At 42.7% G+C, this 22,808-nt stretch overlaps 1 protein-coding gene and 1 long non-coding RNA gene across 3 annotated transcripts in view; one reads left to right on the forward strand and one right to left on the reverse strand.

The window, feature by feature from the left end:
• Window positions 1–798: 798 nt before the first annotated feature.
• Window positions 799–8,911, reverse strand: POLR2M (RNA polymerase II subunit M). Its single transcript, XM_059913197.1, has 4 exons — window positions 8,716–8,911; window positions 6,353–7,000; window positions 3,733–3,937; window positions 799–1,964 (listed from the first exon to the last, which is right to left on the reverse strand). Exons 1-4 carry the CDS (start codon window positions 8,826–8,828, stop codon window positions 1,818–1,820), a joined length of 1,113 nt encoding a protein of 370 aa, XP_059769180.1. The 5' UTR covers window positions 8,829–8,911; the 3' UTR covers window positions 799–1,817.
• Window positions 8,912–9,068: 157 nt separating this feature from the next.
• Window positions 9,069–22,808, forward strand: part of LOC132359353 (uncharacterized) — a 75,324-nt gene continuing 61,584 nt past the window's right edge. For both annotated transcript variants that reach the window (XR_009500820.1, XR_009500821.1), the window contains exon 1: window positions 9,069–9,149. This is a non-coding gene — a long non-coding RNA (uncharacterized LOC132359353). The remainder of the gene's footprint in view (window positions 9,150–22,808) is intronic.

The raw sequence follows: 22,808 nt of genomic DNA on the forward strand, positions 1-22,808 counted from the left end.
ATCCTTCTACTCTGCCATCTTGGTTCCTCTCCAGTCAGTTTGTTGATATCATTTTGTCTTCTGGGGGCCATTCTCAGGATAAACATTCATTGGTGAAGAGCATTGGCTTTGGGGTTGGATGACGGCTTGAGTTTGAGGCCCAATTCCTTCCCTGGCTAGATGTGGAAACCTACTGCTATGCCTCAGTTTTCCTCACTTATCAACAAGTGGATTTTAAAAGTTACGGTACACCCACAAAATGGAATATTCTGCAGCTATCTAAAATGCAAAATATTTAGTATGTGAAAATGTTTACAGTGTATAGAGCAGACTGTTAACCGGTGTATGGTTGTATTATTGAAAATAGAAATGTATAGCTATGCATAGAAAAGTATGCATATGTACACGTACCCAAATGTTAACAGAGGCCCCCTCTCGGTGGTAGGACTACAGGGGGACTGTGTGTATGTGCATGTGAGCCCTCCCAAGATCCAGCTTTCCAGAAATAACATGTATTCATTCTATAAAGGAGCATCAAATAAGTTTAGGATGTGAAATCATTTACAATTAGTTTTAAAAATTAAAAATAATGGACTTGTTTGCTCAGCATATTTCTACATTTGCTTTTTGTTGGGAGGAGGGCAAAAGGGAGATGGAAAGCAGTAGCCGTTCCTGGAAGGACATGACATAGAACTGAGCCCTTCCTATCACACGTACATCTGCCTAAATGTGTTCTTGATCAAATTTCATAAACGAAAAGTCTCCTTTAAAGTTAAGTTACATTTAATTAAGCACCAGTAAAACATCACTATTAGCATCTTGAAGTTGCTCTAATTAATATTTTATTCTTTCAACACTGTTTAAAGGCGCCAACATATTAGACAAAGAAAACTTTGATAACATATGTGTTAACTTCTCTGGAGACAACCATAGTCCTTTAAAATTACATATATATGAGATTGAGGTTTCTGTAGCATACATAACCCTCTTTTGGGGGGGAAAAAAAGCAATATATTGATAACAAACCAATGGTAGCTTTAAAAAATTTTTTGGTTTTCTTATCAAACTGAACCTATCATCTGTTAGAACAATGAAGTCAAGTCAGGCCAGGCCTATGAACAGCTACTCCCTTCACGTACATCAATCATCTTAGACTTTTCCTGTTCCTCATGTTACTCCAGACAAATCTGGTCACCTAGAAAGACCATCCACCCTCCAGCATCAACTAAAAGTACCCCTATTCCTAATCAGAAGAAAGAAGACATTTTTCCTAAGGGAAGACAGAAGGAAACAAACATTTTAAGCATTTTCTATGAGTGTCTTCCTTGGTATTTCACATCCAATACTGTAACAGCCCCATGCAACATGCACAAAATTCTCTAGATTGCTCCCTTCATTACTCAAAAAAGGAGAGAACTATATTTTCGTAATTCATTTTAGGTGATGCCTGGGACAACTAAATAATTCACTGAAAGACATGTAATAAACGCTATTTGGTAGAGGTAAGTATAAAGAAAAAAGCAGTTAATCACCTGCTTTCATTTGGCTTAGAGAAAACAATGTGCTCTACTATATACTAAAATATCAGACCAACACACAACATACTGCAAAAGTTTAATATAATGTGATTAAACACAATATTCAAATATTAAACTTTTCAAGCACATGAAAGTTAACTTCTGAAAGTGGGCTATTTTTATAGCTTCCTTGTTGTAACTTGACAAAATTCTTTCTCTCAACAATGTCTGACACTGATCTTGATACTTGTTAGAAAGTCTGCTGTAAGATAATGAGATCTCAACAGGCAGAGATTTAGGAGAAGATCCAAATGCCCATCTTCAGAATTCATCATCGGAGGACTGATCATCGCCTTCATCCTTTACTTCTCGGTATTTCCTCAAAGACTCCCCTTCTGGATTATAGCTCTGCATTTTAATATTCAGTCTTTCAGCTAATTTTTGTGCTGCGAGCTTGGCTTGCATCTCCTTTAAAACAAAAAGTGAAGCAAAAATTACACACACCTTTTCCCTACAATTTTTCAATGGGAAGTCACTGGAACACAACCGGAAATAAAGGGGCATTCCAGCCCAGTCAGTGTTCTCTACCGCACTCTGACTGTGCCTACCACAGACACCACATGGCAGGGCTGGGGAGAACTACTACTAGCCTGCTATAGTGGTAGTGACAGACTTCCACTGATAAACAATGTGCACTGAAATATCCACCTCTACGTGAGAAACTGAGGAATCAGCTTAGCACTACGACAGTTATAAACATGAAAACATTTTCAAGTATGTGGGCACGTGCATGTGTATATACAACCCTGAAGAACAATCTGAGCTATCAAATGTCAAAAATCACTAATGCTGTACTGATCCTCCAACTGGAAGAATCTTCTTTCCTAGATTAAATCATGGCTTCCAGGCTTGAGCATTACATTTCGATGCCACAATGAAAATCAAAGAATACTAAAAACTGATTATCCCTCTCCAAATTAACTCCCATGAAAAGTACTATGCAGTAAAAAGTCTAAGTAAATCTTAGACATTGGCAATGTGCTTCTATACATGCAAAGACACCATCACTGACTGATGGCAGGTGGCAACGCTCATTCCTACTCTGGCTCTTCACTTTTCTCAGGCTGCCCGCACAAACCACTGGAACTTGTTTATGTCCCTCCCCTAAGGCCACGGATAGCACAGGTAGGTGGGACTGAAGTGGAACTTCTACTACCAAGGAAACCAATTCCAAACTGAATGGTTTAATTCAACCTAAAAATAACTTCGGACAGGCATTTAGGATCAAATAGACAACTTAAAAAATAATTCCTCAATGCTTAGTTACAACTAGGCAATAACTTGAATGCACTGAGAGGAAGAAAACTGGCTTTTAAAAAGGACTGCCTTGAAAATCCCAATCCATGCCAACGGAGCTTTTATGAAAAGCCAAGGCAGAATAACAAATTAATTTTGTAGTAACTGACATATATAGTACCCAATTAAAATCTACCTAAGCAAAACTAGGTTTGGCTGCTGTTTTCCTGGAGGCTCAAATTATTACTATCTGAGTGTATCAGACCCTTTCTTTCCCCCCAATGGTCCTCACATTTAATTTTCTCCCATCCCATTATTTTATACCCAAACTGTCAACATACATATTTAAAGTTCTATGCAGAACACACAGATCTTTGAATAAAGTGCTATCCAAAATTAAGTGACCAAAAGTAGAAGATGCTTCAGTCTTCCCAAGGGCCTGCAGGCCTGTGTGTCCAACCCCAACTGTCTGTTCCTAACACACCACTACCTCCCCATCCCTCTCCTGCTCTCCCTGTATCGAAGGAGCTTGGAAACCGCACTTCCCCGATTCTCTCAGCAGGGTTCCAGTTAGATTCCACCACTGACAAGCTCTCGCATAGGTTTTTTAAGGTGGAAGACCAAGAAGCGATACTACTGCTACCTACAGCCTGGGCTTTCAGAGATGTGAAATTTTGCAGTAGTCTCCCCACATTTCCTGGCAAATACCACCTTGATGTCACAGGTAGCTGTGATCATCTCCAGCTGTTCCCTGCAGTTCCAGCAAACTTGAGACTCTGCAAGCTAGAGGCACACATCTGAGACCTGATGGCATCAGCTGACCATGTCTCTAGCACCTAATCCCTTCTACTAGATCCCGCTCTCCCTGAACCACCTGGAGTAAATTCTTACTCAAGCAGCGTCCAACATGCAGACAAGAAAGAAGTCATATCCTAAATACCTCATAACTCTGTTTCTGCTGTTTCTGAAGTGCCAGCGACTCCTCTGTGGAGAGCAGCTGTGTAGGCATGTGGTGGAGTGGCAGAAGCCGGGCTGCTGTGATGTCATCGAGATGCTTCCTGTCCCTGCGCCGTCTCTCTTCTGAGGAGACAGGAGACCCCCTCCTCTGACAAGGACTCACCAAATCACGTTGATGTGAAGGTAATCTGAAGGACGCAACACTTATGTTACATGACCAGACTACTTCCTTTTCATAGACACACATTTTGCAACATTCATACACACAAAAGTGGCCTTTAACCTTGGCAGTTAATCCTGCTACAAAAATAATAGTAAGCCCTTTACCACTATTTACATGTGTAGATAAAACGTTATTTTTTTTTTAACATATTTACCTCAAAAACAGAAATATTTAAATTGGCACCTTTTTGGCAAGTAATTTGACGTGTTGCTCTAACAGACAGTAGGTTTAGATAGACTCTTTGCCTTTCCCTTCTCTCTTCAAAGCTTATTCTTGAGCGGAAGTCTGTTTTCATTTTCTTCATTCAAAAACATTTGCAAAGGGGCTTACTGTCCAGCAGAGGGAAATAAACTTGTAAACAGTTTCAGTGCAGTATAATATCACAGGTGCTATGACACAGGCCCACACATGGTACACTGGAACAAAAAGGTGGCAACAGCCAGTTGTAATGGGAGACAGGGTGGTTGTCAGAAGCGCTTCAAAAGAGTGCAATTTGAGGAGTCTCAGAATAATAAGAATTCGGCATGTAAATGATGGGATCCCTGATGGTGTCCCAGCAGGGAGTGAGGAGTGACAGGGCTGCAGCACACAGGAAGCACAGGAAGTGGAGAGAATGGAAAAGGCAGCAAGATACAGCTGGGGGAGTAGGCTGGGTCCAGTCCACAGTGAAGACTTCTGCTCTATGTAACAGGTTCAGGTTTACATTTTACAAACTGCACTCTGGCAGCAGTGGAGAGGACGGACTGGTAGAGTTAAGACTAGGCCAGGACAGACCACAACCACAGCCCAAGAGAGCAATGAGAGTCTTCACTTTGGCAGGAGAAAGGATGAACATAAGAATGATTAGAGATGAAGGTCCAGGAAATATACTGTGAGGTTCCATGGCTAGCAGATATGGAAAGGAGGGAAAGAAAGGTGGTGGCACTACTGACTTAGGGAATATGGGAGAAAGCAGTTTGGGAAGAAATGAGTTCTACTTTGTACATGATAAACCTAAGGTGCCACAGATCACCCCCACATGGTCGGGTTTCACAGCTACACAAATCTGAAGTTCTGGGAAGATTTGGACTAGAAGTAGATGACGGGCAGCCTCCAGCATCCAGAAGAGCCAGAAGAGCATGTAGGAGGCCAAAGGAAGAGTAGAAAAGAAGCCAAAGGACACCCTCATCCCACCTCCCAACCTCCATTTGTCTACAGCCTGACTCACCAAGGCCTGGCCTGTTCTGATAACTGCACCTCTGTCTCTGTCTCTCGTAAACTTCCCTTGGGAACCCTCATTGATACTCCCTTACTCTCCTGCCACTTCCAGCTAAACGACCATAATACAGAACCAGGATCAGTGTATTCTCTGTTGTATATATTGACTAGATGATGCTTCTGGTCTTCTGACTCTCTAGAAGTGAGGAAAGATACCTCACCAAGCACAAGATGACCAACTACTTAATCAACGATTACTTTTTATTCCTAACTAAAAATTAATGTAACAATTCTGGTTTTCTATGCAGAAGAAATAGTTTTGAGGTTATAAAAATGAATGGTAAGATAGGACTAAACTTTAAAGTCTCTATAATAAAATAATTGGTTTTAGGTATTTTTACCTATATAGGCTTTCAGTTTTTCAAAGAAAGGCAGTAGTGGTTAGACTTTGTATCTGATGTCACATTCTTATAAATCTACTCCCTGGTTTGAATGTTATATTTGCATATGAATAAATAATACTCTTTGCAAAGAGCTTTTGTTTTTCTGAAGATCTCAGACACGAAACTATGACAAGGACCTTAGAAGCAGGGTTCATTTGCTCCTCCTGCCCAAATCTGTTTTCAGTTTTTTTAACCCCTTCTCAGCTCCCTTCCTCCTGACATTATTATACAGTTCAACGTTCTTCCAAGTGTGTAAGCCTCGAGTCCTCAACTAGGTCGTAAACTCCATAAGGAGCAGAATCTTTACTCTTGTATGGCCACAGCATCTCCTGCTTACATATAGTGAGCACACAAATATTTTTTACTGAGAAAGGCTATCAGCTCCTGCAATTGTTTTCCCCTTAGCTTACAGTCTAGTCAAAGGGGGAACTACATACCAGAAAATGGTTCTGGAAAAAACTGTAATAAATTCTCTAACTCCATGTTTTATATGAGACATTGCCAAAGTCTCCTGAAATTTAACACTCCATCTGCCATTGAAGACCTTTTCAATTATTTGGCTAAAAAAACTAAAGCATTTTTCAACAGGAATCCTCCACTCCAGCCAGGCTAGTTTCCCTGTTTCCACAACACCCTCATTCCCAAGTACAAGCAGTTCTCACACCAAGTCCACTGACCTTAAAGCATTCTCCCAGTTTTTTGAGTTTAACTGTGACAAGCCTGCTTCTGATGGTACTTACACATTGGTTTTAAATTTATGCTGTAGGGGCACGGGGTTTTTGGCTCGCATTTCTAGCACTTCCATGTAATGAGGCTTCTTCTGCAGCCCACTCCAAAGGCCAGCCAAGTTCTCAGGACTCTGGTTTTCTTCTGAGTGGTGTTCAACGGGGTCTGCAATGGTGATCCTTTGTAATCTATCAATAAACAGGTTGTCCAAGCTGCTAGGATGATCCTCCGCTTGACTTGAAGCAGGATGCTGAGTGAGGGGCCCACTAGCTGCAGATGAGGAAGGCGTGGCAGTTCTGATGCTGGAAGCTGGGCGTTCGCTCACTGTGTGTTCAGCCTCAGGGGCCTCAGCATCGCCTCTGAGAGTCGGATGTGCCAGTCCCTGTTGTAGTGAGGTTGTCTGAGACGACGTGATGTTTGCTACAGAGGAACAGCCAGGAACTGGTGATGAAGTATCAAGTATCTGGTCAGAATTCTGGGCCTTATCTGTGTCCCCATCAACAACTGTAATCGCTTTTTGCCTCTCCTTACAGTCTAAACTAACGGGATGAAAGAGTTCACTTCTTCCTCTAACTTCTTCACGTTCTGCAATGGCAGCTTTCAGTTTGGCGACGGAGTCTAAGATCTTTTTACCTTTGTCGGGCAATTTGCAAATGAATTTTCTGGCAAAAGGAAAAGAACAGGTATACATAAGAGACAGCCGTGTTTTTAAACTTGAGATATACAGACAAAAAAGCATTGTTCTCAAAGGGAGAAGAATCAGTCTTTTAAGTCAAAAATCCAATTTCCAACTGCCCCAAAACAGGAATGAAATAAGAGAATCATTATCCAAATACCCCCCAAAAAGAAGGGGCTGCAGGAAGAATAGGGAATATGCCTCATTTGTCTCATCTAATTAGAATTTCTGCAAAAGTATTTTAAGCATTATACTAATATAAGACATCCCCCAAATCATCAGTTTTTAAAAGTGTGATCTCCAAGACCTTCGTGGGGAGGGGAGGTGGATGGATCTGCAAGATCAAACCTATTTTAATAATAACACTAAGATACTATTGGGCATTTTCACTCTCATTTTCTTACCATGAGTACAGGGGAGTTTGCCAGAGGCCACATGATATGGATGGTATCATTGCTCTGATGGCTAAGAGAATGTGTGTGCTTGTGTATTCTTGTGTTTTAAAGATTCTCACTTGTAATTCCTAAGACAATGATAAATATGAGTAGATATGACACACAAGAGCTCTTCGGGATGCTAAGTCTTAACAGTAAAAGGGGTCCTAAGACCAAAAAGTTAACTCACTACTATAGATTAAAATCCCATTCTCACGAAGTCAGAATAGTTGTAAGAAGCCCCCCAAGTGATCATTTGCCCCTTTTGCTAAGTGGCAGAACTTCCTTTTCTGATTTCCTTTTCTTCAGCCATACAATAAAATGGGAAGGGAAGGTTACATCTCAGGCCCCCTATTCTTTATGACACTACATTCATTCCCCCAATTCTAACTTAACATCCGTCTGCAGTTGCGATGCCTATGTTTTCCCAACCTTCTCTCTCTCTCTCGAGCCTCCTGACCACTTCTCCAGCTTTTAATCAGATATAATTAACTCTTCCATCAACTCAGCTCTGGTAAATCCATCTCAGACCTATTCCCCTCCCCCAACTTTCCTATTTTTATTAATGGTGCTCCATACAGGCTGGAAACTTCAGCCATCTCTGTCGACTACATATTCAAATTATCCTACACCTGATGAAGTTTTCCCAATCCCACAACTACCCTTCTAGTTCACTTTCTTACAACCCCCCTATTGGGAACCTCTCTGAAAATATCCTCCTACTCTCTTCTGCCTCTTATTCCTTCAAACTATCCTGCACCGACCTGCTAAAATCAGCTTCCTAAAAAATCATTTTCATTATACCGATCCTCCGCTAAAATCCATTAAGTCTACCAGCTGAATGGGAGTCAAACTTTCTTTGCCTAATAAAACAACTCTTTTATCCCACTCTTCCCATTTCCTACAGTTCCTGTAAAAATAGGGATCTACAGATGAAACTGACTAGATGTTTGGGGCACTACTGGGGAGGAGTGGGGGATACAGATCCCCCCCCTTCGGAGAACCGACACAGGAGCTGAGTAAAACCAACGAGGAGCTGATGACGAGCTGAAACTCTAGGAAGCCATCCCCACAGGCGCCCGGCACCTGGCTGGACGCGGTCGGCTCTGCGACTGTAGGCCGGCCACTCGCCTGTGCGCCTGGAATGGACCTGACTGAGGCAAGGTCACCTTCCAGGGACGGGATCGGGGTGGGGGCGGGGAGGGACGCGTCCCAGGGAGCTTGAACCAGAGGAGCCCGGCGGTGACTCGGCGGGACCCAAGCTTACACGTTGCGCAAAAGTCTCTCCTGGCGCTTCAACATCTCCCGCAGCTCCGCCAAACTCCGCTGCCCCAAGTCCTCGGGAGCTTGGGGCTCGAAGCCGCGGGGCAGCGAGAACATTCTGCGGGGGCTGAGGCTGGCGAGGCGGCGGGCACTCGGCGTCCTCGGCAGCCCCTGCTGCTGGCGCCGGATCCGCGGCCGGCGGGGACTCCGGCGAACGAGCGGGAGTCGCCATTTTCCCGGAAGAACAGTCTTCTTCTAGCCGAATCGAGCTTTATTGAAACGCCGGAAACAAACACGGACAGGGAGGAGGGGTGGCCGGAGGGGCGGGAAGGAACGGAAGTTGCAGGGTGACGTCACGCGTCGGCGGGGCGCGCTTTCGAGTCGCTTGTTCTTCCTCTGTGCATCCGCTCTCCGACTGTTACATTCAGAAAGTATTAGGTGAGTGCTCTGGGCCCTGCCCTTAAGGAGTCGACCGAGTGGGGGAGGGGGGCAGATATTAATCAAGTAACAGTCAAAAAATAGAATTATAAGACGGCCACAGGCACCAGGGAAGGTATCTCCGAGAAGTGAAATACATGTGGAAGCCTGAGTGATGAGTTGTTTAGCAGTTGGTGAGGTTGGGGGATGTGCCGGGCACGGGAGGCCCTGGCCTATGGCGTGGCCTTCCAAGTGCAAGGCTTAGTGAAGCCCTCAAATGTTAAAGTTGGAAGGACCCTTAGGGACCATGAGCGTTTCTCAATGGGGTTCTGTGGCAATTGGAGCAGGACTTTTCTTCGTTTGCGGGACTGCCTCAGGCATTGCAAGATGTTTGGCGTCTGGCTTCTGCCCACTAGTTGCTTTGGCACTCCTGAGTCCTCGTAACAATACAAAACGCACCCCTCCCCGACGCGCGCGCGCGCACACACACACACACACACACACACACGATTAAAACGCAACCCTCCCCGACACACACACGATTGCAAAGCCCCACAAGAGGTGATGGGGGTGGGAGGTGCTGTACAAGCCAGTGGAGAACCTCTCACAGTTCCCTATTTTGCCTATAGAAAAACAAAGGCACAAAACCTGAGGTTTTCCCAGGGCACAAAACTATTAAGTGAGAACATCAGATTTTAGACACAAATGCCCAGGTGCTCTTTCTACCATACCAATTTGAAAATCTCCTTCCAAATTGTGAGAAAGTTTTAGGCTGTTGAAGAAAGCAGTATAATAAGCATTACACCTAGCTCTTACCTTCTCTTTATAGCTCAGCAAGGAGAGCTGTGTCCCAAAGAAAATAGTGGGAAACATGCTATAGTCATAACAGACATCCACTGGGAGGTTTGAAAGATCCTATAACCTCCAACACCAGTCTCCCCCTTCTTTGATATGGAAAATTTACATTTTCTCCGTCGTTTGTATGGTGCTATAATAAACACAAGCAATTCCCTCCCAATCAGGCAGAAGGCTAGATAAAATCTGAAGCTACTTGAGGGAGCACAGCTGAAGCCGTTTCTGTATCCTTGCAATCTAGTCCATTCTGATCAGTTTAATGTATCAAAATTCTCAACATAAACCCTGCTTTGAAGCCCAGAATTTCAGTAACCTGCTCCATCCCTAGCTAAATGAGAAGTACTTGAGTAAGGCCCTTGTCAGATAGCAGTCCCCTGACAAGCTCCCCCAAAGCCTTTCTCACCCTGTCCCTGGACTGCAGCTGAAGGCCTTTATTCCCCCTTCTGAGCCTGGGCCACAGGTGCCCTCAAAGCAAGGATGCTTTCTCTCAAGCCTCAGAATTTTGCCCGCAGCTGTTTTCCTTTTGTGGAAGGCTGTCCCTTTTCCCCTAGCTCATTATAAATCTTAGCTCAAGTCTCACCTTCTCCCTGAACCTTCTTAGATTATTCCAACCCAGATTGCTCTCTGAGCATAACTATAGTGCTTAGAACATATTATGCTTCTCCGGTTGTATTGTGCATGGTGATTTCTTTTCTAACAAACTTGTAAAGTCAGGGAATTCTGTCAAGGAGCTATATTTGTGCTTTTCTATCTCCCCTATTGCATATAGCAGGTACTAAATAATAGGATCTCCCTCTCATAATTTTTCTCTCTGCGTTTCCCCCATATTCCCCTTCTTAGTGAAATACCCTTCTGTATATACAGATCTTAAGCTTTTAATATAAACATTAACCATAATTACTGTGAAAATATTTTCAGTGGTATGGGATAGAATCTTTTACACAACATAACTTAGGACTTCAAGTTATCATAATACAAATCTGAATTCCTAACAACAGGTGCACCAACTGTCTAGTTCTCTAATCAATAACCAAGAGGCTTAGCAAGTGAAGAAATTTGGTCAAACTTTAGGTGTTTCTGTGAAAGTGGTTTTTTTTGCTGAGATTAACATTCAAATCAGTTGACTTAAGAGTAGTAAATCAGATCACCCCCTATAGTATGCATGGGACTCAGCCGATGAGTTGAAGCTCTTAAGAAAACAAAGATTGACCTTCCCCCCCACCCCACCCCACCCCACCCCACCCCCGTCAGCAAGAAGGATCTCTCTCCCTCTCTCCCTCCCTCTCTCTCTCTCTCTCTCTCTCTCTCTCTCTCTCTCTCTCTCTCCCCCCCCTCCCCCCTCCCTCCCTCCCCCCTCCCTCTCTCTCTCTCTCTCTCTCTTCCTCTCTTCCTCTCTTCCTCTCTCTCTCTCTTCCTCTCTCTCTTCCCCTTTCTCTTCCTCTCTCTCTCTCTCTCTCTCTCTCTCTCTCTCTCTCATAATGGCTGATACAATTGTCAATACACAAACACACACCCTATTGGGTCTTTCACTCCTAATACAGAGCCCAATCTCATCAATCTGTTAGGAAAATCAAGGCTTGATTGATGACTGGCCTTCAGGGTGAGAGAGCTGACTGAGGAGAGAGGAGGCTCGCTTTTGCTCTGCCCTGGTACGTGCTGAGCACATGGAGAAGAGATGAAAACCAAGGGTCATAAACAACTATGAAACAAATTCTATTTTCGTGTGTGTGTGTGTGTGTGTGAGAATGTGGTTTTTCTTAACCATCCATGTGGAAATGGAACATGCTGAACTTTGAGTCAAGCCCATAGCAACCATAGCTAATGAAAAATTAATCAAGAGTGGTAAACCCAAGACTTAATTGGACGATGGCTGACACCTGTGTACCATTTACCAACCCTCTTCCAGTCAGTCCCCCAAAGTGCTTTCTCGATGGACCAGTCTTGCAGCTGCCTCATCTGTCTGTCCTTCAGCGCAGAATTTCACAAATAACTGACAGGAGCCTGGCCAGTTCGGGAAGAGAAAGTAAGGGAAGGAACAGGCAATTGGAATTGGGTATGAGAAAAACAGTGAAAAAAGGAAAGAGAAAGGACCTGGTAGAGAGGGAGAGAAAAAAGTGGCAGGAGCAATAAGGGGAATCCATTTCTCTGCACAGATATCAGAAACAGAAAGCCTCATAGGAAGCTCTATGCTGAGGAATTCACAAATTTATTTCCCTTCCAGCTCTATACTTCTACAAAATGTCACATTTCCCCTCTTTGTATTTCTGTGTGATCCCACCACAACAAAAGATTTTCCTCAGCTACCCAAGGGTTTAGGCTGTAAAGTGCATGTACTCCACACTAAAAGTAAATTCTTTTTTTTTTTTTACTTTCTGTACTTTTTATTTTTTTAACTGAAAGATTTTTAAATTTTATTAAAAAAAATTTTTTTATTTGAGTATAATTGCTTTACAATGTTGTGTTAGTTTCTGCTGTGCAACGAAGTGAATCAGCTCTATGTATACTATATCCCCTCCCTCGTAGATCTCCCTCCCACCCCCCCACCCCCACCCCCACCCACCCATCTCGGTCGTCACAGAACACTGAGCTGAGCTTCCTGTGCTTTATAGCATGTTCCCATTAGCTATCTATTGTACACATGGTAGTGTATGTATGTCAATCCTAATCTCCCAGTTTGTCCCACCCTCCCCTTCCCCCCCCCACCGTGTCCACATGTCTGTTCTCTATGTCTGCATCTCTATTCGTGCCCTGCAAATATGTTCATCTGTACCATTTTTCTAGATTCCACATATATGCGTTAATATACGATATTTGTTTTTCTCTTTCTGGCTTACTTCACTCTGTTACAGACTCTAGGTCCATCCACAATCTCTACAAATGACCCAGTTTCGTTCCTTTTTATGGCTAATATTCCATTGTATATATGTACCACATCTTCTTTATCCATTCATCTGTCGTTGGACATTTAGGTTGTTTTCATGTCCTGGCTATTGGAAATAGTGCTGCAGTGAACACTGGGGTACATGTGTCCTTTTGAATTATGGTTTTCTCAGGATATATGCCCAGTAGTGGGATTGCTGGGTCATATGGTAGTTCTATTTTTAGTTTTTTAAGGAACCTCCATACTGATCTCCATAGTGGCTGTATCAATTTACATTCCCACCAACAGTGCAAGAGGGTTCCCTTTTCTCCACACCCTTTCCAGCATTTATTGTTTGTAGATTTTTTGGTGATGGCCATTCTGACCAGTGTGAGGTGATACCTCAGTGTAGTTTTGATTTGCAATTCTCTAATAATTAGTGATGTTGAGCATCCTTTCATGTGCCCCTTGGCCATCTGTATGTCCTCCTTGGAGAGATGTCTATTTACGTCATCATCCATTTTTTGATTGGGTTGTTTGTTTTTTTGATATTGAGCTCAATGAGCTGTTTGTATATTTTGGAGATTAATCCTTTGTTGCTTCCTTTGCAAATATTTTCTCCCATTCTCAGGGTTTTCTTTTCATCTTGTTTATGGTTTCCTTCACTGTGAAGAAGCTTTTAAGTTTAATTAGGTCCTATTTGTTTAATTTTGTTTTTATTTTCATTACTGTAGGAGGTGGGTCAAAAAAGATCTTGCTGTGGTTTATGTCGAAGAGTGTTTTTCCTATGTTTTCCTCTAAGAGTTTTATAGTGTCCAGTCTTACATTTATGTCTTTAATCCACTTTGAGTTTATTTTTGTGTATGGTGTTAGGGAGTGTTTTAATTTCATTCTTTTACATGTAGCTGTCCAGTTTTCCCAGCACCACTTATTGAAGAGGCTGTCTTTTCTCCATTGTATGTTCTTGCCTCCTTTGTCATAAATTAGGTGACCACATGTGCGTGGGTTTATCTCTGGGCTTTCTATACTGTACCATTGATCTATATTTCTGTTTTTGTGCTGGTACCATACTGTCTTGATTACTGTAGCTTTGTAGTATAGTTTGAAGTCAGGGATCCTGATTCCTCCAGCTCCGTTTTTCTTTCTCAAGATTGCTTTGGCTCTTTGGGGTCTTTTGTGTTTCCATACAAACTGTAAAATTGTTTTTTCTAATTTTGTGGTGAATGCCATTAGTAATTTGATAGGGATTGCATTGAATCTGTAGATTGCTTTGGGTAGTATAGTCATCTTCACAATACTGATTCTTCCAATCCAAGAACATGGTATATTTCTCCATCTGTTTATGTCATCTTTGATTTCTTTCATGAGTGTTTTATTGTTTTCTGAGTACAGGTCTTTTGCCTCTTTAGGTAGGTTTATTCCTAGGTATTTTATTCTTTTTGTTGTGATGGTAAATAGGATTGTTTCCATAATTTCTCTTTCTGATCTATCATTGTTAGTGTATAGGAATGGAAGAGATTTCTGTGCATTAATTTTGTATCCTGCAACTTTACCAAATTCATTGATTAGCTCTAGTAGTTTTCTGGTGGCATCTTTTTTTTTTTTTTTTTAAACATCTTTATTGAAGTATAATTGCTTTACAATGGTGCATTAGTTTCTGCTTCACAACAAAGTGAATCAGTTATACATATACATATGTTCCCATATCTCTTCCTTCTTGCATCTCCCTCCCTCCCACCCTCCCCATCCCACCCCTCTAGGTGGTCACAAAGCACCAAGCTGATCTCCCTGTGCTATGCGGTTGCTTCCCACTAACTATCTATTTTACATTTGGTAGTGTATATATGTCCATGACACTCTCTCACCCTGTCACATCTCACCCCTCCCCCTCCCCATATCCTCAAGTCCATTCTCAAGTAGGTCTGTGTCTTTATGCCCGTCTTGCCACTGGGTTCTTCATGGCCTTTCTTTTTTTTTCCTTAGATTCCATATATATGTGTTAGCATACTGTATTTGTTTTTCTCTTTCTGACTTACTTCACTCTGTATGACAGACTCTAACTCCATCCACCTCATTACAAATACCTCCATTTCATTTCTTTTTATGGCTGAGTAATATTCCATTGTATATATGTGCCACATCTTTATCCATTCATCCGATGATGGGCACTTAGGTTGCTTCCATGTCCTGGCTATTGTAAATAGAGCTGCAATGAACATTTTGGTACACGACGCTTTTTGAACTATGGTTTTCTCAGGGTATATGCCCAGTAGTGGGATTGCTGGGTCGTATGGTAGTTCTATTTGTAGTTTTTTAAGGAACCTCCATACTGTTCTCCATAGTGGCTGTATCAATTTACATTCCCACCAACAGTGCAAGAGTGTTTCCTTTCCTCCACACCCTCCCCAGCATTTATTGTTTCTAGATTTTTTGATGATGGCCATTCTGACCGGTGTGAGATGATATCTCATTGTAGTTTTGATTTGCATTTCTCTAATGATTAATGATGTTGAGCATTCTTTCATGTGTTTGTTGGCAATCTGTATATCTTCTTTGGAGAAATGTCTATTTAGGTCTTCTGCCCATTTTTGGATTGGGTTGTTCTTTTTTTGATATTGAGCTGCATGAGCTGCTTGTAAATCTTGGAGATTAATCCTTTGTCAGTTGCTTCATTTGCAAATATTTTCTCCCATTTTGATGGTTGTCTTTTGGTCTTGTTTATGGTTTCATTGCTGTGCAAAAGCTTTTAAGTTTCATTAGGTCCCATTTGTTTATTTGTGTTTTTATTTCCATTTCTCTAGGAGGTGGGTCAAAAAGGATCTTGCTGTGATTTATGTCATGGAGTGTTCTGCCTATGTTTTCCTCTAAGAGTTTGATAGTGTCTGGCCTTACACTTAGGTCTTTAATCTATTTTGAGTTTATTTTTGTGCATGGTGTCAGGGAGTGTTCTAATTTCTTACTTTTACATGTATCTGTCCAATATTCCCAGCACCACTTATTGAAGAGGCTGTCTTTTCTCCACTGTATATGCTTGCCTCCTTTATCAAAGATAAGGTGACCATACGTGCGTGGGTTTATCTCTGGGCTTTCTATCCTGTTCCATTGATCTATATTTCTATTTTTCTGCCAGTACCAAACTGTCTTGATTACTGTAGCTTTGTAGTATAGTCTGAAGTCAGGGAGCCTGATTCCTCCAGCTCCATTTTTCGTTCTCAAGATTGCTTTGGCTATTCGGGGTCTTTTGTGTTTCCATACAAATTTTGAAATTTTTTGTTCTAGTTCTGTGAAAAATGCTAGTGGTAGTTTGATAGGGATTGCATTGAATCTGTAGATTGCTTTGGGTAGTAGAGTCATTTTCACAATGTTGATTCTTCCAATCCAAGAACATGGTATATCTCTCCATCTATTTGTATCATCTTTAATTTCTTTCATCAGTGTCTTATAATTTTCTGGATACAGGTCTTTTGTCTCCTTAGGTAGGTTTATTCCTAGATATTTTATTCTTTTGGTTGCAATGGTAAACGGGAGTGTTTTCTTAATTTCACTTTCAGATTTTTCATCATTAGTGTATAGAAATGCAAGAGATTTCTGTGGATTAATTTTGTATCCTTCTACTTTACCAAATTCATTGATCAGCTCTAGGAGTTTTCTGGTAGCATATTTAGGATTCTCTATGTATAGTATCATGTCATCTGCAAACAGTGGCAGCTTTACTTCTTCTTTTCCGATTGGATTCCTTTTATTTCTTTTTCTTCTCTGATTGCTGTGGCTAACACTTCCAAAACTATGTTGAATAATAGTGGTGAGAGTGGGCAACCTTGTCTTGTTCCTGATCTTAGTGGAAATGGTTTCAGTTTTTCACCATTGAGGACAATGTTGGCTGTGGGTTTGTCATATATGGCCTTTATTATGTTGAGGAAAGTTCCCTCTGTGCCTACTTTCTGCAAGGCTTTTATCATAAATGGGTGTTGAATTTTGTCGAAAGCTTTCTCTGCATCTATTGAGATGATCATATGGTTTTTCTCCTTCAATTTGTTAATATGATATATCACGTTGACTGATTTGCGTATATTGAAGAATCCTTGCATACCTGGAATAAACCCCACTTGATCATGGTGTATAATCCTTTTAATGTGCTGTTGGATTCTGTTTGCTAGTATTTTGTTGAAGATTTTTGCATCTATGTTCATCAGTGATATTGGCCTGTAGTTTTCTTTCTTTGTGACATCTTTGTCTGGTTTTGGTATCAGGGTGATGGTGGCCTCGTAGAATGAGTTTGGGAGTGTTCCTCCCTCTGCAATATTTTGGAAGAGTTTGAGAAGGATAGGTGTTAGCTCTTCTCTAAATGTTTGATAGAATTCACCTGTGAAGCCATCTGGTCCTGGGCTTTTTGTTTGTTGGAAGGTTTTTAATCACAGTTTCAATTTCAGTGCTTGTGATTGGTCTGTTCATATTTTCTATTTCTTCCTGGTTCAGTCTCAGCAGGTTGTGCATTTCTAAGAATCTGTCCATTTCTTCCAGGTTGTCCATTTTATTGGCATAGAGTTGCTTGTAGTAATCTCTCATGATCGTTTGTATTTCTGCAGTGTCAGTGGTTACTTCTCCTTTTTCATTTCTAATTCTATTGATTTGAGTCTTCTCCCTTTTTCTCTTGATGAGTCTGGCTAATGGTTTATCAATTTTGTTTATCTTCTCAAAGAACCAGCTTTTAGTTTTATTGATCTTTGCTATTGTTTCCTTCATTTCTTTTTCATTTATTTCTGATCTGATCTTTATGATTTCATTCCTTCTGCTAGCTTTGGGGTTTTTTTGTTCTTCTTTCTCTAATTGCTTCAGGTGCAAGGTTAGGTTGTTTATTCGAGATGTTTCCTGTTTCTTGAGGTAGGCTTGTATTGCTATAAACTTCCCTCTTAGCACTGCTTTTGCTGCGTCCCATAGGTTTTGGGTCATCGTGTCTCCATTGTCATTTGTTTCTAGGTATTTTTTGATTTCCCCTTTGATTTCTCCAGTGATCACTTCGTTATTAAGTAGTGTATTGTGTAGCCTCCATGTGTTTGTATTTTTTACAGATCTTTTCCTGTAATTCATATCTAGTCTCATAGCGTTGTGGTTGGAAAAGATACTTGATACGATTTCAATTTTCTTAAATTTACCAAGGCTTGATTTGTGACCCAAGATATGATCTATCCTGGAGAATGTTCCATGAGCACTTGAGAAAAATGTGTATTCTGTTGTTTTTGGGTGGAATGTCCTATAAATATCAATTACGTCCATCTTGTTTAATGTATCATTTATAGCTTGTGTTTCCTTATTTATTTTCATTTTGGATGATCTGTCCATTGGTGAAAGTGGGGTGTTAAATTCTCCTACTATGATTGTGTTGCTGTCGATTTCCCCTTTTATGGCTGTTAGTATTTGCCTTATGTATTGAGGTGATCCTATGTTGGGTGCATAAATATTTACAATTGTTATACCTTCCTCTTGGAATGATCCCTTGATCATTATATAGTGTCCTTCTTTGCCTCTTGTAATAGTCTTTATTTTAAAGTCTATTTTGTCTGGTATGAGAATTGCTACTACAGCTTTCTTTTGATTTCCATTTGCATGGAATATCTTTTTCCATCCCCTCACTTTCAGTCTGTATGTGTCTCTAGGTCTGAAGTGGATCTATTGTAGACAGCATATATATGGGTCTTGTTTTTGTATCCATTCAGCCAGTCTGTGTCTTTTGGTGGGAGCATTTAATCCATTTACATTTAAGGTAGTTATTGATATGTATGTTCCTATTCCCATTTTCTTAAATGTTTCTGGTTTGTTATTGTAGGTGTTTTCCTTCTCTTGTGTTTCTTGCCTAGAGAAGTTCCTTTAGCATTTGTTGTAAAGCTGGTTTGGTGGTACTGAACTCTCTCAGCTTTTGCTTGTCTGTAAAGGTTTTACTTTCTCCATCAAATCTGAATGAGATCCTTGCTGGGTAGATTAATCTTGGTTGTAGGTTTTTCTCCTTCATCACTTTAAGTATATCCTGCCACTCCCTTCTGGCTTGCAGAGTTTCTGCTGAAAGATCAGCTGTTAACCTTATGGGGATTCCCTTATGTGTTATTTGTTGTTTTTCCCTTGCTGCTTTCAATATGTTTTCTTTATATTTAATTTTTGACAGTTTGATTAATATGTGTCTTGGCGTGTTTCTCCTTGGATTTATCCTGTATGGGACTCTCTGTGCTTCCAGGACTTGATTAACTATTTTCTTTCCCATATTAGGGAAGTTTTCAACTATAATCTCTTCAAATATTTTCTCAGTCCCTTTCTTTTTCTCTTCTTCTTCTGGGACCCCTATAATTCGAATGTTGGTGCGTTTAATGTTGTCCCAGAGGTCTCTGAGACTGTCATCAGTTCTTTTCATTCTTTTTTCTTTATTCTGCTCTGCAGTAGTTATTTCCACCATTTTATCCTCTAGGTCACTTATCCGTTCTTCTGCCTCAGTTATTCTGCTATTGATCCCGTCTAGAGTATTTTTAATTTCATTTATTGTGTTTTTCATCGTTGCTTGGTTCCTCTTTAGTTCTTCTACGTCCTTGTTAAATGTTTCTTGCATTTTGTCTATTCTATTTCCAAGATTTTGGATCATCCTTACTATCATTATTCTGAATTCTTTTTCAGGTAGACTACCTATTTCCTCTTCATTTGTTAGGTCTGGTGTGTTTTGACCCTGCTCCTTCATCTGCTGTGTGTTTTTCTGTCGTCTCATTTTGCTTATCTTACTGTGTTTGGGGTCTCCTTTTCACAGGCTGCATGTTCGTAGTTCCCGTTGTTTTTGGTATCTGTCCCCAGTGGCTAAGGCTGGTTCAGTGGGTTGTGTAGGCTTCCTGGTGGAGGGGACTAGTGCCTGTGTTCTGGTGGATGAGGCTGGATCTTGTCTTTCTGGTGGGCACGTCCACGTCTGGTGGTGTATTTTGGGGTGTCTCTGGCCTTATGATTTTAGGCAGCCTCTCTGCTAATGGATGGGGCTGTGTTCCTGTCTTGCTAGTTGTTCGGCATAGGGTGTCCAGCACTGTAGCTTGCTGGTCGTTGAGTGAAGCTGGGTCTTGATGTTGAGATGGAGATCTCTGAGAGATTTTCGCCGTTTGGTATTACGTGGAGCTGGGAGGTCTCTTGTGGACCAGTGTCCTGAAGTTGGCTCTCCCCCCTCAGAGGCACAGCCTTGATGCCTGGCTGGAGCACCAAGAGCCTTTCATCCACACAGCTCAGAGTAAAAGGGAGAAAAAATAGAAAGAAAGAAAGAAAGAAAGAGGATATAATATAGTGAAGTAAATAAAGCTATTACAAAGCAAAGCTATACAGACAAAATCTCACCCAGAAGCATATACATATACACTCACAAAAAAAGGAAAAGGGGAAAAATTAATATATCCTGCTCCCAAAGTCCACCTCCTGAATTTGGGATGATTCGTTGTCTATTCAGGTATTCAACAGATGCAGGCACATCAAGTTGTCTGTGGAGTTTTAATCCGCTGCTTCTGAGGCTGCTGGGAGAGATTTCCCTTTCTCTTCTTTGTTCGCACAGCTACGGGGGGTTAAGCTTGGATTTGGACCCGCCTCTGCGTGTAGGTCGCCTGAGGGCGTCTGTTCCCCGCCCAGACAGGACGGGGTTAAAGGAGCAGCTGCTTCGGGGGCTCTGGCTCACTCAGGCCGGGGGGAGGGAGGGGTACGGAGGAGGTGGGGCGAGCCTGCAGCGGCAGAGGCCTGTGTGACGTTGCACCAGCCTGAGGCGCGCCGTGCATTCTCCTGGGAAAGTTGTCCCCGGATCACGGGACCATGGCAGTGGCGGGCTGCACTGGCTCCCGGGAGGGGCGGTGTGGAGAGTGACCTGTGCTCGCACACAGGCTTTTTGGTGGCGGCAGCAGCAGCCTTAGCGTCTCACGCCAGTCTCTGGGGCCTGCGCTGATCGCCGCAGCTCGCGCCCGTCTCTGGAGTTCGTTTAGGCGGCGCTCTGAATCCCCTCTCCTTGCGCGCCGCGTAACAAAGAGGCAAGAAAAAGTCTCTTGCCTCTTCGGCAGCTGCAGATTTTTTCCCAGGCTCCCTCCCAGCCAGCTGTGGTGCGCTATCCCCTTCAGGCTGTGTTCACGCCGCCAACCCGAGTCCTCTCCCTGTGATCCGACCGAAGCCCGAGCCTCAGCTCCCAGCCCCTGCCCGCCCCGGCGGGTGAGCAGACAAGCCTCTTGGGCTGCTGAGTGCTGCTCGGCGCCAAGCCTCCGTGCGGGAATCTCTCCGTTTTTCCCTCTGCGCCCCTGTTGCTGTGGGATCCGCGCTGATAGCCGCGGCTCACGCCCGTCTCGAGTTCGTTTAGGCGGCGCTCTGAATCCCCTCTCCTCGCGCACCAGGAAACAAAGAGGGAAGAAAAAGTCTCTTGCCCCTTTGGCAGCTGCAGACTTTTTCCCGGACTCCCTCCCTGCTAGCTGTGGTGCACTAACCCCTTCAGGCTGTGTTCATGCCGCCAACCCCAGTCCTCTCCCTGCGATCCGACCGAAGCCCGAGCCTCAGCTCCCAGCCCCCGCCCGCCCCGGCCGGGGAGCAGACAAGCCTCCCAGGCTGGTGAGTGCTGCTCGGCGCCAAGCCTCTGTGTGGGAGTCTCTCTGCTTTGCCCTCCGCACCCCTGTGGCTGTGCTCTCCTCCATGGCTCCGAAGCTTCCCCCCTGTGCTACCCGCAGTCTCCGCCCGCGAAGGGGCTTCCTAGTGCGTGGAAACCTTACCTGCTTCACTCCCTCCCACTGGTGCAGGTCCCGTCCCTGTTCTTTTGTCTCTGTTATTTCTTTTTTCTTTTACCCTACCCAAGTACGTGGGGAGTTTCTTGCCTTTTGGGAGGTCTGACGTTTTCTGCCAGCGTTCAGTGGGTGTTCTGGAGGAGCAGTTCCACGTGTAGATGTATTTCTAATGTATCTGTGGGAAGGAAGGTGATCTCCGCGTCTTACTCTTCCGCCATCTTCTCTCCTCTCTGGTGGCATCTTTAAGGTTTTCTATGTATAGTATCATGTCATCTGCAAACAGTGACAGTTTTACTACTTCTTTTCCAGTTTGTATTCCTTTTATTTCTTTTTCTTCTCTGATTGCCGTGGCTAGGACTCCAAAACTGTGTCGAATAAGAGTGGCGAAAGTGGACATCCTTATCTTGTTCCTGATCTTAGTGGAAATGCTTTCAGTTTTTCACCATTGAGAATGATGTTAGCTGTGGGTTTGTCGTATATGGCCTTTATTATGTTGAGGTAGGTTCCCTCTATGCCAATTTTCTGGATAGTTTTTATCATAAATGGGTGTTGAATTTTGTCAGAAGCCTTTTCTGCATCTATTGAGATGATCATATGGTTTTTATTCCTTAATTTGTTAATATGGTGTATCACATTGATTTGCGTATATTGAAGAATCCTTGCATTCCTGGGACAAATCCCACTTGATCATGGTGTATGATCCTTTTGATGGGTCGTTGGATTTTGTTTGCTAGTATTTTTTATTTTTTTTTTATTTTTGGTTGTGTTGGGTCTTCGTTTCTGTGCGAGGGCTTTCTCCAGCTTCGGCAAGCGGGGGCCACTCTTCATCGCGGTGCGCGGGCCTCTCACTATCGCGGCCTCTCTCGTTGCGGAACACAGGCTCCAGACACGCAGGCTCAGTAGTTGTGGCTCACGGGCCTAGTTGCTCCGCGGCATGTGGGATCTTCCCAGACCAGGGCTCGAACCCATGTCCCCTGCATTAGCAGGCAGATTCTCAACCACTGCACCACCAGGGAAGCCCTGTTTGCTAGTATTTTGTTGAGGATTTTTGCATCTATGTTCATCAGTGATATTGGTCTGTAATTTTCTTTTTTTGTGATATCTTTGTCTGATTTTGGTATCAGGGTGATGGTGCCCTCGTAGAACAAATTTGGGAGTGTTCCTCCTTCTGCTATATTTTGGAAGAGTTTGAGAAGGATAGGTGTT

This window comes from Balaenoptera ricei, chromosome 2 (genome assembly GCF_028023285.1).
Source record: "Balaenoptera ricei isolate mBalRic1 chromosome 2, mBalRic1.hap2, whole genome shotgun sequence".
NCBI classification, from domain to species: Eukaryota; Metazoa; Chordata; class Mammalia; order Artiodactyla; family Balaenopteridae; genus Balaenoptera; species Balaenoptera ricei.

What these genes read in the sequence shown, in the direction of transcription:
- POLR2M (XM_059913197.1), bottom strand. Translation starts at nt 8,828, where the DNA reads ATGTTCTCGCTGCCCCGCGGCTTCGAGCCCCAAGCTCCCGAGGACTTG. An exon ending in GAGAGACTTTTGCGCAACGT is followed by an intron (nt 7,001 to 8,715) that starts GTAAGCTTGGGT and finishes TCCTTTTGCCAG; the next exon opens with AAAATTCATTTGCAAATTGC. An exon ending in CATAAATTTAAAACCAATGT is followed by an intron (nt 3,938 to 6,352) that starts GTAAGTACCATC and finishes TGCGTCCTTCAG; the next exon opens with ATTACCTTCACATCAACGTG.